The following is a 16,850-nucleotide window of genomic DNA, read 5'->3' on the forward strand; positions in this document are numbered from 1 at the left end:
CCTCACAGCCACCCCACTGACCTCATAACCATCCCAATGACCCCGTGGCCACCCCAAGGACCCCAAGACCACCCCAATGACACCATGGCTACCCCATAACCACCCCAATGACACCATGGCCACCCCAAGGACCCCATAACCACCCCAATGACCCCATGGCCACCCCATAGCCCCCAATGACCCCAAGACCACCCCAACGACCCCACAGCCTCCCCGTTGCCCCCATGGCCACCCCAATGACCCCAAGACCACCCCAATGACACCATGGCTACCCCATAACCACCCCAATGACCCCGTGGCCACCCCAATGACCCCATAACCAGCCCAATGACCCTGTTGCCACCCCATAACCCCCACTGACCCCATGGCCACCCCAGTGACCCCATAACCACCCCAATGACCCCATAACCACCCCCATGACCCCGTGGCCACCCCATAGCCCCCAATGACCCCATGGCCACCCCAATGACCCCGTGGCCACCCCATAGCCCCCATTGCCCCCATGGCCACCCCAATGACCCCGTGGCCACCCCATAGCCCCCAACGACCCCAAGACCACCCCAATGACCCCAAGGCCACCCCAAGGACCCCATAACCACCCCAATGACCCCATGGCCACCCCAATGACCCTGTTGCCACCCCATAACCCCCACTGACCCCATGGCCACCCCAATGACCCCATAACCATCCCACTTCCCCCAAGACCACCCCAAGGACCCCATAACCACCCCAATGACCCCGTGGCCACCCCAATGACCCCATAACCACCCCAATGACCCCATGGCCACCCGAAGGACCCCGTGGCCACCCCACAGCCCCCATACGTACCGGTTGACCTTCATCCGGACGGGTTTGGGGCGCGGGGGGGGGTCGGGGGCGGCGGCGATGTCCTCGATGAGGCGCCGGGTGACCCGGAAACGGGGCAGGAAGGAATCGGCCTCGTAACGGGAAACGCGGCCCTCCAGGGCCAGCAGGTCAAATAGGGCCATGTCCACGTGCTGGGGGGGGGACAAAGGGGGGCAATGGGTCAGTTGTGGGGCTGGAGGAGCTGAAAGCCTACAGTTGTGGGGCTGGAGGAGCTCAAATCCCGTGGCTGTGGGGCTGGAGAAGCTCAGATTGAGGGGTTAGGGGGCAGGAGGAGCTCAGATGTGGGGCTGGAGGAGCTTAAACCCCGTGGTTGTGGGGTTGGAGGACCTGAAAGCCCATGGTTGTGGGGCTGGAGGAGCTCAAATCCCATAGATGTGGGGCTGGAGGAGCTCAGTTGTGGGGCTGGAGGAGCTGAAAGCCCACGGTTGTGGGGCTGGAGGAGCTCAAATCCCGTGGTTGTGGGGCTGGAGGAGCTCAAATCCCGTGGTTGTGGGGCGGGAGGAGCTCAGATGTGGGGCTGGAGGACCTTAAGCCCCGTGGTTGTGGGGTTGGAGGAGCTGAAAGCCCATGGATGTGGGGCTGGAGGAGCTCAGATGTGGGGCTGGAGGAGCCCAAATCCCGTGGTTGTGGGGCGGGAGGAGCTCAGATGTGGGGCTGGAGGACCTTAAACCCTGTGGTTGTGGGGTCGGAGGAGCTGAAAGCCCATGAATGTGGGGCTGGAGGAGCTCAGATTGAGGGGTTAGGGGGCAGGAGGAGCTCAGATGTGGGGCTGGAGGAGCCCAAATCCCATGGATGTGGGGCTGGAAGAGCTCAGTTGTGGGGCTGGAGGACCTCAAACCCTGTGGATGTGGGGCTGGAGGAGCTGAAAGCCCATGGATGTGGGGCTGGAGGAGTTCAGTTGTGGGGCTGGAGGACCTGAAAGCCCACGGTTGTGGGGCTGGAGGAGCTCAAATTCTATGGATGTGGGGCTGGAGGAGCTCAGTTGTGGGGCTGGAGGACCTGAAAGCCCACGGTTGTGGGGCTGGAGGAGCTCAAATCCCATGGATGTGGGGCTGGAAGAGCTCAGATGTGGGGCTGGAGGAGCTCAAACCCCGTGGTTGTGGGGCTGGAGGATCTGAAAGCCCGTGGTTGTGGCTTTTCCCAAAGACTTCCCCGAAAATTTCCCCCAAAATGCTCCACTTTCACCCCATATGGCTCCATTTTCTCCCAAAATTGGACCCCGAATTTCAAAGTTCACCCCATATGTGTCCATTTTCACCCCATACAAGACCCCTTTCACCCCAAATGTCCCCACTTTCACCCCAAAATGGACCCCCTTCACCCCATACAGGGCAAATTTCACCCCATACGAGACCCCTTTCCCCCTAAACGTCTGCATTTCACCCCAAATCGGACCCCTTTCACCCCATATGTGTCCACTTTCACCCCATATGAGACCCTCTTTCACCCCACCTGTCCCCACTTTCACCCCAAATTGGACCAATTTTACCCCATATGGGACCAATTTCCCCCAAAATGCTCCACTTTCACCCCATATGGCTCCATTTTCCCCCCAAAATGGACCGATTTCACCCCATATGAGATCCCTTTCACCCCAAATGTCCCCATTTTCCCCCAAAATTGGACCAATTTCACCCCATACGAGACCCCTTTCCCCCCAAACGTCTCCATTTCCCACCAAATCAGACCCTTTTCACCCCATATGGGGCAAATTTCACCCCATAAGACCCCTTTCACCCCATATGAGACCCCTTTCACCCCAAATGTCCCCACTTTCTCCCCAAATTGGACCAATTTTACCCCATATGGGGCAAATTTCCCCAAAAATGCTCCACTTTCACCCCATATGGCTCCATTTTCCCCAAAATGTTCCACTTTCACCCCAAATGTCCCCATTTTTCCCCAAAATTGGACCAATTTCACCCCATATGAGACCCCTTTCCCCCCAAATGTCCCCATTTCCCCCTAGATCGGACCCCTTTCACCCCACATGGGGCAAATTTCACCCCATATGAGACCCCTTTCACCCCCAATGTCTCCATTTTCCCCCCAAATTGGACCAATTTCACCCCAAATGTCTCCATTTCCCCACCAAATCGGACCCCTTTCACCCCAAATGGGTCAAATTTTACCCATATGAGACCCCTTTGCCCCCAAATCGGACCATTTTCACCCCATATGGGGCAAATTTCACCCCATGAGACCCCTTTCACCCCATATGAGACCCCTTTCACCCCAAATGTCCCCATTTTCCCCAAAATGTTCCACTTTCACCCCAAATGTCCCCATTTTTCCCCAAAATTGGACCAATTTCACCCCATATGAGACCCCTTTCACCCCAAATCGGACCATTTTCACCCCATATGGGGCAAATTTCACCCCATATGAGACCCCTTTCACCCCATATGAGACCCCTTTCACCCCAAATCGGACCCCTTTCACCCCATATGGGGCAAATTTCACCCCATACGAGACCCCTTTCACCCCAAACGTCTCCATTTTCCCCCAAAATGCTCCACTTTCACCCCAAATGTCCCCATTTTCCCCCCAAATTGGACCCCTTTCACCCCATATGAGATCCCTTTCACACCAAATGTCCCCACTTTTCCCCAAATGTCTCCATTTCATCCCAAATCGGACCTCTTTCACCCCATACGGGGCAAATTTCACCCCATATGAGACCCCTTTCACCCCAAATGTCTCCATTTTCCCCCCAAATTGGACCCCTTTCACCCCATATGGGTCAAATTTCACCCCATACGAGACTCCTTTCACCCCAAATGTCCCCATTTTCCCCCAAAATTGGAGCAACTTCACCCCATACGAGACCCATTTCCCCCCAAATGTCTCCATTTCCCCCCAAATTGGACCCCTTTCACCCCATATGGGTCAAATTTCACCGCATGAGACCCCTTTCACCCCAAATGTCCCCATTTTCTCCCAAAATTGGACCAATTTCACCCCATATGAGACCCCTTTCACCCCCCAAATTGGCCCCCTTTCACCCCATATGGGGCAAATTTCACCCCATGTGAGACCCCTTTCACCCCAAATGTCTCCATTTTCACCCCATACGAGACCCCTTTCACCCCATATGGGGCAAATTTCACCCCATACGAGACCCCTTTCACCCCAAATGTCCCCATTTTTCCCCAAAATTGGACCAATTTCACCCCATACAAGACCCCTTTCACCCCATATGGCTCCATTTTCCCCCCAAATCGGACCCCTTTCACCCCATATGGGGCAAATTTCACCCCATATGAGACCCCTTTCACCCCAAATTGGTCCATTTTCACCCCATATGAGACCCCTTTCACCCCAAATGTCCCCATTTTCTCCCAAAATCGGACCAATTTCACCCCATATGAGACCCCTTTCACCCCAAATCGGACCATTTTCACCCCATATGGGTCAAATTTCACCCCATATGAAACCCCTTTCACCCCAAATTTCCCCTTTTCCCCCAAAATTGGACCAATTTCACGCCATACGAGACTCCTTTCACCCCAAATGGGTCAAATTTCACCGCATATGAGACCCCTTTGCCCCCAAATCGGATCATTTTCACCCCATATGAGTCAAATTTCACCCCATGAGACCCCTTTCACCCCAAATGTCTCCATTTTCCCCCCATATGAGACCCCTTTCACCCCAAATGTCCCCATTTTCCCCCAAAATTGCACCCCTTTCACCCCAAATGTCTCCATTTTCACCCCATACGAGACCCCTTTCACCCCAAATTGGTCCATTTTCACCCCATATGAGACCCCTTTCACCCCAAATTGGCCCATTTTCACCCCATATGGGGCAAATTTCACCCCATAAGAGACCCCTTTCACCCCAAATGTCTCCATTTTTCCCCAAAATTGGACCAATTTCACCCCATACAAGACCCCCTTTGAGCCCATATGGGGCAAATTTCACCCCATATGAGACCCCTTTCACCCCAAATTGGCCCATTTTCACCCCATATGGGGCAAATTTCACCCCATGAGACCCCTTTCACCCCATATGAGACCCCTTTCACCCCATATGGGTCAAATTTCACCCCATATGAGACCCCTTTCACCCCAAATGTCCCCATTTTTCCCCAAAATTGGACCAATTTCACCCCATACAAGACCCCTTTCAGCCCATATGGGGCAAATTTCACCCCATATGAGACCCCTTTCACCCCAAATTGGCCCATTTTCACCCCATATGGGGCAAATTTTACCCCATATGAGACCACTTTGCCCCCAAATCGGACCCCTTTCACCCCATACGGGGCAAATTTCACCCCATACGAGACCCCTTTCACCCCAAATGTCTCCATTTTTCCCCAAAATTGGACCAATTTCACCCCATACGAGACCCCTTTCAGCCCATATGGGGCAAATTTCACCCCATATGAGACCCCTTTCACCCCAAATTGGCCCATTTTCACCCCATATGGGGCAAATTTCACCCCATGAGACCCCTTTCACCCCATATGAGACCCCTTTCACCCCAAATTTCCCCTTTTCCCCCAAAATTGGACATATTTCACCCCATATGGGACACCTTTCACCCCAAATGTCTCCATTTTCACCCCATATGAGACCCCTTTCACCCCAAATTGGTCCATTTTCACCCCATATGGGGCAAATTTCACCCCATATGAGACCCCTTTCACCCCAAATGTCTCCATTTTCCCCCCAAATGTCCCCATTTTTCCCTAAAATCGTACCATTTTCACCCCATATGGGGCAAATTTCACCCCATACGAGATCCCTTTCACCCCAAATTGGACCCCTTTCACCCCATATGAGACCCCTGTCACCCCAAATGTCCCCATTTTCCCCCAAAATTGCACCCCTTTCACCCCAAATGTCCCCATTTTCCCCCCAAATCGGACCCCTTTCACCCCATACGGGTCAAATTCCACCCCATACGAGACCCGTTTCCCCCCCAAGCCCCCCCTACCTTAAAGGGGTCGGGGTCCAGGGCCCTGATGACGAGGGAGGCGGTGACGAAGCAGATGCCCTCGGTGACGAAGGGGGAGTGGATGGGGCGGGGGTCGAACAGGTCGGGGTGGTTGCAAACCTTGCGCAGCTGCATCAGCACGTTGATGACGCTCATGAAGTGGCCGCTGGCCAGCGTGGCTTTGGTGCTGCGGGGGGGGGGACAAGGGGGGGGAAACGTAAAGAATGGGGTCGGATTTGGGGGTGGGGGGTGGGAAATGTAAAGAATGGGGTCGGATTTGGGGGTGGGGGGGAGGGAATGGGGAAATGGGGGGGAAATGTAAAGAACGGGGTCGGATTTGGGGGTGTGGGGGGGGGAATGTAAAGAATGGGGTTGGATTTGGGGGGGTGGGGGGGGGAAATGTAAAGAATGGGGTCGGATTTGGGGGAAATGGGGAATATTGGGGGGGGGAATGGGGAAATGGGGGGGAATGGGGAAATGGGGGGGGGGGAATGGGGGGGAAATGTAAAGAATGGGGTCGGATTTGGGGGAAATGGAAAATATTGGGGGGGGGGATGGGGAAATGGGGGCAATGGGGCAATGGGGGGAATGGGGAAATGGGGGGGGAAATGTAAAGAATGGGGTCGGATTTGGGGGAAATGGGGAATATTGGGGGGGGGGGATGGGGAAATGGGGGGGGAATGGGGGGGAAAGGGGGGGAATAGGGAAATAGGGGGGGAAATGTGAAGAATGGGGTCGGATTTGGGGGTGGGGGGGGGAATGTAAAGAACGGGGTCGGATTTCGGGGTTGGGGGGGGGGAAATGTAAAGAATGGGGTCGGATTTGGGGGAAATGGGGAATATTGGGGGGGGGAAGGGGAAATGGGGGTAATGGGGAAATGGGGGTAATAGGGAAATGGGGGGGGAATGGGGGGGGAAATGTAAAGAATGGGGTCGGATTTGGGGGTGGGGGAGGGGAAATGTAAAGAATGGGGTCAGATTTGGGGGAAATGGGGAATATTGGGAAGGGGAATGGGGAAATGGGGGGGGGAGATGTAAAGAACGGGGTCGGATTTAGGTGAAATGGGGAATATTGGGGGGGGGGGGATGGGGAAATGGGGGGAATGGGGAAATAGGGGGGGGAAATGGGGGGGGAAATGTAAAGAACGGGGTCGGATTTGGGGGTGGGGGGGGAAAAGTAAAGAAAAAGGTCGGATTTGGGGGAAATGGGGAATATTGGGGGGGGAAACGGGGGTTGGGGGGGGGAAGTAAAGAACGGGGTCAGATTTGGGGGTGGGGGGGGAATGTAAAGAATGGGGTTGGATTTGGGGGTGGGGGGGGGAAATGTAAAGAATGGGGTCGGAATTGGGGGAAATGGGGAATATTGGGGGGGGGATGGGGAAATGGGGGTAATGGGGAAATGGGGGGGGAATGGGGGGGGAAATGTAAAGAACGGGGTCGGATTTGGGGGTGGGGGGGGGAAATGTAAAGAATGGGGTTGGATTTGGGGGAAATGGGGAATATTGGGGGGGGGGAGAAATAGGGGGGCGAATGGGGAAATGGGGGGGGAAATGGGGGGGTGGGGGGGGAAATGTAAAGAACGGGGTCGGATTTGGGGTTGGGGGGGGGGAATGTAAAGAATGGGGTCGGATTTGGGGGTGGGGGGGGGGAAATGTAAAGAATGGGGTCGGATTTGGGGGTGGGGGGGGAAGGTAAAGAATGGGGTTGGATTTGGGGGAAATGGGGAATATTGGGGGGGGAATGGGGAAATGGGGGGGGAATGGGGGGGAATGTAAAGAATGGGGGTCGGATTTGGGGGAAATGGGGAATATTGGGGGGGGGAATGGGGAAATGGGGGGGGGAATGGGGAAATGGGGGGTTGGGGGGGGAAATGTAAAGAATGGGGTCGGATTTGGGGGTGGGGGGGGGGAAGTAAAGAATGGGGTTGGATTTGGGGGAAATGGGGAATATTGGGGGGGGGGATGGGGAAATGGGGTGGAAACGGGGGGGTGGGGGGGGAGATGTAAAGAACGGGGTCGGATTTAGGGGTGGGGGGGGGAAATGTAAAGAATGGGGTCGGATTTAGGGGAAATGGAGAATATTGGGGGGGAGGGATGGGGGAATGGGGGGGGGAATGTAAAGAACGGGGTCGGATTTGCGGGTGGGGGGGGGAAAGTAAAGAAAAAGGTCGGATTGGGGTGGGACCATTTGCACCCCCTATATGACCCCTTTCACCCCATATGGGACCCCTTTCACCCCATATAGGACCATTAACCCCCATATAGGACCACTTTCGCCCCATACGGCTCCACTTTCACCCCATATGGGACCACTTTTACCCCATACAGGACCATATGGCTCCACTTTCACCCCATATAGGACCACTTCCACCCCCTATATGACCCCTTTCACCCCATATGGGACCCCTTTCACCCCATATGGGACCACTTTCCTCCCATATTGGACCCCTTTCCCCCCATATGGCTCCACTTTCACCCCATAAAGGACCATTTTCACCCCATATGGCTCCACTTCCACCCCATATAGGACCTCTTTCCCCCAATATGGCTCCACTTTCACCCCATAAGGGACCATTTCCACCCCATATGGCCCCATTTCCACCCCATATGGCCCCATTTCCCCCCCATATGGCCCCATTTCCCCCCCATATGGCCACATTTCCACCCCATATGGCCCCATTTCCCCCCCATAAGGGACCATTTCCCCCCCATATGGGACCATTTCCACCCCATATGGCCCCATTTCCCCCCCATATGGCCCCATTTCCACCCCATAAGGGACCATTTCCCCCCCCATATGGCCCCATTTCCACCCCATATGGCCCCATTTCCCCCCCATAAGGGACCATTTCCACCCCATATGGCCCCATTTCCACCCCATGTGGCCCCATTTCCCCCCCATAAGGGACCATTTCCCCCCCATATGGGACCATTTCCCCCACATATGGGACCATTTCCACCCCATAAGGCCCCATTTCCCCCCCATATGGCCCCATTTCCACCCCATATGACCCCATTTCCACCCCATATGGCCCCATTTCCACCCCATAAGGGACCATTTCCCCCCCATATGGGACCATTTCCACCCCATATGGCCCCATTTCCACCCCATATGGCCCCATTTCCCCCCATAAGGGACCATTTCCACCCCATATGGCCCCATTTCCACCCCATATGGCCCCATTTCCCCCCCATAAGGGACCATTTCCCCCCCATATGGGACCATTTCCACCCCATATGGCCCCATTTCCCCCCCATATGGCCCCATTTCCACCCCATAAGGGACCATTTCCCCCCCCATATGGCCCCATTTCCACCCCATATGGCCCCATTTCCCCCCCATAAGGGACCATTTCCACCCCATATGGCCCCATTTCCACCCCATGTGGCCCCATTTCCCCCCCATAAGGGACCATTTCCCCCCCATATGGGACCATTTCCCCCACATATGGGACCATTTCCACCCCATAAGGCCCCATTTCCCCCCCATATGGCCCCATTTCCACCCCATATGACCCCATTTCCACCCCATATGGCCCCATTTCCACCCCATAAGGGACCATTTCCCCCCCATATGGGACCATTTCCACCCCATATGGCCCCATTTCCACCCCATATGGCCCCATTTCCCCCCATAAGGGACCATTTCCACCCCATATGGCCCCATTTCCACCCCATATGGCCCCATTTCCCCCCCATGTGGCCCCATTTCCACCCCATAAGGGACCATTTCCCCCCCATATGGGACCATTTCCACCCCATATGGGACCATTTCCACCCCATATGGCCCCATTTCCCCCCCATATGGCCCCATTTCCCCCCCATAAGGGACCATTTCCACCCCATATGGCCCCATTTCCACCCCATATGGCCCCATTTCCCCCGCATAAGGGACCACTTTCACCCCATGTGGCCCCATTTCCCCCCCATAAGGGACCATTTCCCCCCCATATGGGACCATTTCCACCCCATATGGGACCATTTCCCCCCCATATGGGACCATTTCCACCCCATATGGCCCCATTTCTCCGCCATAAGGGACCATTTCCACCCCATATGGCCCCATTTCCCCCCCATATGGCCCCATTTCCACCCCATAAGGGACCATTTCCCCCCCATATGGCCCCATTTCCCCCCCATATGGCCCCATTTCCACCCCATATGACCCCATTTCCACCCCATATGGCCCCATTTCCCCCCCATATGGCCCCATTTCCACCCCATATGGCCCCATTTCTACCCCATATGGCCCCATTTCCACCCCATATGGCCCCATTTCCCCCCCATAAGGGACCATTTCCCCCCCATATGGCCCCATTTCCCCCCCATAAGGGACCATTTCCACCCCATGTGGCCCCATTTCCCCCCCATATGGCCCCATTTCCCCCCCATATGGCCCCATTTCTACCCCATATGGCCCCATTTCCACCCCATATGGCCCCATTTCCCCCCCATAAGGGACCATTTCCACCCCATATGGCCCCATTTCCCCCCCATAAGGGACCATTTCCACCCCATGTGGCCCCATTTCCCCCCCATAAGGGACCATTTCCCCCCCATAAGGGCCCATTTCCCCCCCATATGGCCCCATTTCCCCCCCATATGGCCCCATTTCCACCCCATAAGGGACCACTTTCACCCCATATGGCCCCATTTCCCCCCCATATGGCCCCATTTCCACCCCATAAGGGACCATTTCCCCACCATATGGCCCCATTTCCCCCCCATATGGCCCCATTTCCCCCCCATATGGCCCCATTTCCACCCCATATGACCCCATTTCCACCCCATATGGCCCCATTTCCCCCCCATATGGCCCCATTTCCACCCCATATGGCCCCATTTCTACCCCATATGGCCCCATTTCCACCCCATATGGCCCCATTTCCCCCCCATAAGGGACCATTTCCCCCCCATATGGCCCCATTTCCCCCCCATAAGGGACCATTTCCACCCCATGTGGCCCCATTTCCCCCCCATATGGCCCCATTTCCCCCCCATATGGCCCCATTTCTACCCCATATGGCCCCATTTCCACCCCATATGGCCCCATTTCCCCCCCATAAGGGACCATTTCCACCCCATATGGCCCCATTTCCCCCCCATAAGGGACCATTTCCACCCCATGTGGCCCCATTTCCCCCCCATAAGGGACCATTTCCCCCCCATAAGGGCCCATTTCCCCCCCATATGGCCCCATTTCCCCCCCATATGGCCCCATTTCCACCCCATAAGGGACCACTTTCACCCCATATGGCCCCATTTCCCCCCCATATGGCCCCATTTCCACCCCATAAGGGACCATTTCCCCACCATATGGCCCCATTTCCCCCCCATATGGCCCCATTTCCACCCCATATGACCCCATTTCCACCCCATATGGCCCCATTTCCCCCCCATATGGCCCCATTTCCCCCCTATAAGGGACCATTTCCCCCCCATATGGCCCCATTTCCCCCCCATAGGGGCCGAGGTTGTGGGGCAGCACCTGGCCTGGCCCATGAAGTCGTCGTAGAGGAACCTCTGGCGTTTGGACAGACGGCATTTGAGGACATGCTCGTATTTTTTGGGCATCTGCTTCTCCACGTCCACCTTCAGGCGGCGCAGCAGGAAGGGCCGGAGCACCTGGGGGGGAAATGGGGGGGAAATGGGGGGGAAATTGGGTCAAAATGGGGGGAAATGGGGAAGAAATGGGGGGAAAAGGGTAAAAATTAGGAGAAATTGGGGGAAAATGGGGGGAATTGGGGTGAAAATGGGGGGAAATTGGGTCAAAATGTGGGGAAATGGGGGGAAAAGGGTAAAAATTAGGAGGAAATGGGGGGAAATGGGGAAGAAATGGGGGGAAATGGGGAGAAATTAGGAGAAATTGGGGAAAATGGGGGAAATTGGGTGAAAACGAGGGGAAATGGAGGGAAATTGGGTCAAAATGGGGGGAAAAGGGGAAGAAATGGGGGGAAAAGGGTAAAAATTAGGAGAAAATGGGGGGAAATGGGGAAGAAATGGAGGGAGAAGGGTAAAAATTAGGAGAAATTGGGGGAAAATGGGGGAAATTGGGGTGAAAATGGGGGGAAATTGGGGGAAAATGGGGGGAAATGGGGGGAAAAGGGTAAAAATTAGGAGGAAATGGGGGGAAATGGGGAGGAAATGGGAAGAAATGAGGAGAAATGGGGAGGAAATGGGGGAAAATGGGTAAAAATTAGGAGAAATTGGGGGAAAATGGGGGGAAATGGGGGGGAAAGGGTAAAAATTAGGAGGAAATGGGGGGAAATGGGGGAAATTGGGGTCAAAATGGGAGGAAATGGGGGGAAAAGTGTAAAAATTAGGAGGAAATGGGGGGAAATGGGGAGGAAATGGGAAGAAATGGGGAGAAATGGGGAGGAAATGGGGGAAAATGGGTAAAAATTAGGAGAAATTGGGGGAAAATGGGGGGAAATGGGGGGAAAAGGGTAAAAATTAGGAGGAAATGGGGGAAAATGGGTAAAAATTAGGAGAAATTGGGGGAAATTGGGGGAAATTGGGGTGAAAATGGGGGGAAATGGGGGGAAAAGGGTAAAAATTAGGAGAAATTGGGGGGAAATGGGGAGGAAATGGGAAGAAATGGGGAGAAATGGGGAGGAAATGGGGGAAAATGGGGGAAAATGGGGGAAAATGGGGGGGGAAATTAGGAGAAATTGGGGGAAATTCGGGGAAATTGGGGTGAAATGGGGAAGAAATGGGGGGAAATGGGTAAAAATTAGGAGAAATCGGGGGAAAATGGGGGAAATTGGGGTGAAAACGGGGGGAAACGAGGGGAAATTGGGTCAAAATGGGGGGAAATGGGGAAGAAATGGGGGGAAATTGGGTCAAAATGGGAGAAAATGGGGAAGAAATGGGGAGGAAATGGGAAGAAATAAGAAGTAATGGGGGGAAATGGGGAGGAAAGGGGGGAAATGGGAGGAAATGGGGGGGAAATGGGGGGAAATTAGGATAAATTGGGGGGAAATGGGGGGAAATTGGGAGGAAATCGGGTGGAAATCGGGGAGGAATGGTGGGAAATGAGGAGGAATGGGGAGGAATGGAGAGAAAAGGGTAAAAATTAGGAGAAATTAGGGAAAAACGGGAAAATTTGGGGGAAATGGGGGGGAAAGGGGGGCAAAGGGTAAAAATTAGGAGACATTGTGGGAAAATGAGGAAAAATTGGGTGAAAATGGGAGGAAATGGGGAGGAAATGGAAGGAACCCCCAAAGGCATCCATTTTCCCCTAAAATTGGACCATTTTCACCCCAGATGTCTCCATTTTCACCCTATATGAGACCCCTTTCACCCCAAATGTCTCCATTTTCACCCCATATGGGACCACTTTCACCCCATACGGCTCCATTTTCACCCCCAGATTGGACCCCTTTCACCCCACATGGGACCAATTTCACCCCAAATGTGCCCATTTTCCCCCAAAATTGGACCATTTTCATCCCATATGGGACCAATTTCACCCCATATAGGATCAATTTCCCCCAAAATGCTCCACTTTCAACCCATATGGCTCCATTTTCCCCCCAAATTGTACCCCTTTCGCCCCATATGGGGCCAATTTCACCCCATATGAAACCCCTTTCACCCCAAATGAGCCCATTTTCCCCCAAATTGTACCAATTTCACCCCAAAACTGGACCCCTTTCACCCCATATGGGGCCAATTTCACCCCATATAGGACCAATTTCCCCCAAAATGCTCCACTTTCATCCCCTATGGCTTCATTTTCCCCCAGAATTGGACCCCTTTCACCCCATATGGGGCAAATTTCACCCCATATGAAACCCCTTTCACCCCAAATGTGCCCATTTATCCCCCAAATTGGACCATTTTCACCCCATATGGGACCAATTTCACCCCATATGGGACCAATTTCGCCCAAAATGTTCCACTTTCACCCCAAATGTCCCCATTTTCCCCCCAATTTGGACCCCTTTCACCCCATATGAGACCCCTTTCACCCCAAATGTCCCCATTTTCCCCCCAAATTGGACCATTTTCACCCCAAATGTCTCTACTTTCACCCCATATGGCTCCATTTTCCCCCAAATTCGACAAATTTCACCCCGTATGGGTCAAATTTCACCCCATATGAGACCCCTTTCACCCCAAATGTCTCCATTTTCTCCCTAAATCGGACCATTTTCACCCCATATGGGACCCCTTTCACCCCAAACGTGCCCATTTTTCCCCCAAATGTCCCCATTTTCCCCCAAAATTGGACCAATTTCACCCCATATGGGGCAAATTTCACCCCATACGAGACCCCTGTCACCCCCAATGTCTCCATTTTCCCCCAAAATTGGACCCCTTTCACCCCAAATGTCTCCATTTTCCCCCAAAATTGGACCATTTACACCCCATATGGGATCCCTTTCACCCCAAATTGGCCCATTTTCCCCCCAAATGTCCCCATTTTCCCCCAAAATGGGACCCCTTTCACCCCATATGGGGCAAATTTCACCCCATATGAGACCCCTTTCACCCCAAATGTCTCCATTTTCCCCCCAAATTGGACCAATTTCACCCCAAATGTCTCCATTTCCCCCCCAAATTGGACCCCTTTCACCCCATATGGGGCAAATTTCACCCCATATGAGACCCCTTTCACCCCCAATGTCTCCATTTTCCCCCCAAATTGGACCCCTTTCACCCCATATGTGACCCCTTTCACCCCAAATGTCTCCATTTTCCCCCCAAACGAGATCAACTCCCCCCCAAACCCCCCCAAACATCCCCCCCCCCCCCATATCAATACCTTATGCAGCCGTTTGACCAGGCTCTCGTTGTACTCCTGGCTGCCTTCAATCATCCCAGTCAGGGGGTTGGAAAACCATTCCTTGAACTCTCGGTGGGACTGGAAGACGTGGGGCATCAGGAAGTGCATCAGGGACCAAAGTTCCATCAGGCTGTTCTGCAGCGGGGTCCCAGTCAGCAGCAAACGTCGTTGGCTGGAAGGAGGGCAGGGTGAGAAACAGGACCCCAAAATGGGGGAGGGAGGAGGGGGGAATGGGAACCAAAATGGGAACAAAGAACCCCAAAACGGGAACCAAAATGGGAACCAAAATGGGATCAAAGAACCCAAAAATGGGAACCAAAATGGGAACCAAAATGGGATCAAAGAACCCCAAAATGGGAACCAAAATGGGACCAAAGAACCCAAAAATGGGACCCAAAATGGGACCCAAAATGGGACACAAAGTGGGACACAAAGTGGGACCCAAAGTGGGAACCAAAATGGGAACCAAAATGGGAACCAAAATGGGAACCAAAATGGGACCAAAGAACCCAAAAATGGGACCCAAAATGGGAACCAAAATGGGACACAAAATGGGAACCAAAATGGGACACAAAATGGGAACCAAAATGGAATCAAAGAACCCCAAAATGGGACCCAAAATGGGATCAAAGAACCCAAAAATGGGACCCAAAATGGGACCCAAAATGGAATCAAAGAACCCAAAAATGGGACCCAAAATGGGAACCAAAATGGGAACCAAAATGGGATCAAAGAACCCAAAAATGGGACCCAAAATGGGACCAAAGAACCCAAAAATGGGACCCAAAATGGGACCCAAAATGGGAACCAAAATGGGACACAAAATGGGACCCAAAATGGAATCAAAGAACCCCAAAATGGGACCCAAAATGGGACCCAAAATGGGAACCAAAATGGAATCAAAGAACCCCAAAATGGGACCCAAAATGGGACAAAAGAACCCAAAAATGGGACCCAAAATGGGACCCAAAATGGGACACAAAGTGGGACACAAAATGGGACCCAAAGTGGGAACCAAAATGGGAACCAAAATGGGAACCAAAATGGGAACCAAAATGGAATCAAAGAACCCCAAAATGGGACCCAAAATGGGACAAAAGAACCCAAAAATGGGACCCAAAATGGGACCCAAAATGGGACACAAAGTGGGACACAAAATGGGACCCAAAGTGGGAACCAAAATGGGAACCAAAATGGGAACCAAAATGGGAACCAAAATGGGACCAAAGAACCCAAAAATGGGACCCAAAATGGGAACCAAAATGGGACACAAAATGGGAACCAAAATGGGACACAAAATGGGAACCAAAATGGAATCAAAGAACCCCAAAATGGGACCCAAAATGGGATCAAAGAACCCAAAAATGGGACCCAAAATGGGACCCAAAATGGAATCAAAGAACCCAAAAATGGGACCCAAAATGGGAACCAAAATGGGAACCAAAATGGGATCAAAGAACCCAAAAATGGGACCCAAAATGGGACCAAAGAACCCAAAAATGGGACCCAAAATGGGACCCAAAATGGGAACCAAAATGGGACACAAAATGGGACCCAAAATGGAATCAAAGAACCCCAAAATGGGACCCAAAATGGGACAAAAGAACCCAAAAATGGGACCCAAAAAGGGACCCAAAGTGCGAACCAAAATGGGAACCAAAATGGAATCAAAGAACCCCAAAATGGGACCCAAAATGGGAACCAAAGAACCCAAAAATGGGACCCAAAATGGGACAAAAGAACCCCAAAATGGGACCCAAAATGGGACCCAAAATGGGAACCAAAGAACCCAAAAATGGGACCCAAAATGGGACAAAAGAACCCCAAAATGGGACCAAATTGGGAACCAAAGAACACAAAAATGGGACCCAAAATGGGACAAAAGAACCCCAAAATGGGACCCAAATTGGGAACCAAAATGGGACCCAAAATGGGACCCAAAATGGGAACCAAAGAACCCCAAAATGGGACCCAAAATGGGAACCAAAATGGAAACAAAGAGCCACAAAATGGGACACAAAATGGGTCCCAAAATGGGAACCAAAGAACCCAAAAATGGGACCCAAAATGGGATCAAAGAACCCCAAAACGGGACCCAAAATGGGACCCAAAATGGGAACCAAAGTGGGAACCAAAATGGGAACCAAAATGGAATCAAAGAACCCCAAAATGGAACCCAAAATGGGACCAAAGAACCCCAAAACGGGACCCAAAATGGGAACCAAAATGGAATCAAAGAACCGCAAA

General features: G+C 53.0%; 1 protein-coding gene across 1 annotated transcript in view; it reads right to left on the reverse strand.

Annotated features, from left to right (window-relative positions):
- The window catches only part of SRCAP (Snf2 related CREBBP activator protein), a 137,816-nt gene that overhangs the window by 61,348 nt on the left and 59,618 nt on the right, over positions 1–16,850 (reverse strand). The window contains exons 17-20 of the mRNA XM_090130322.1: positions 14,583–14,775; positions 11,301–11,437; positions 5,815–6,001; positions 829–998 (exon numbers count right to left, since the gene is read on the reverse strand). Of these exons, the coding sequence (XP_089986448.1) occupies positions 829–998; positions 5,815–6,001; positions 11,301–11,437; positions 14,583–14,775 (687 nt within the window). The remainder of the gene's footprint in view (positions 1–828; positions 999–5,814; positions 6,002–11,300; positions 11,438–14,582; positions 14,776–16,850) is intronic.

The sequence above is a fragment of the Phasianus colchicus genome, chromosome 40, assembly GCF_987193195.1.
Source record: "Phasianus colchicus chromosome 40, bPhaCol1.hap1.1, whole genome shotgun sequence".
In the NCBI taxonomy this organism is placed as follows: domain Eukaryota; kingdom Metazoa; phylum Chordata; class Aves; order Galliformes; family Phasianidae; genus Phasianus; species Phasianus colchicus.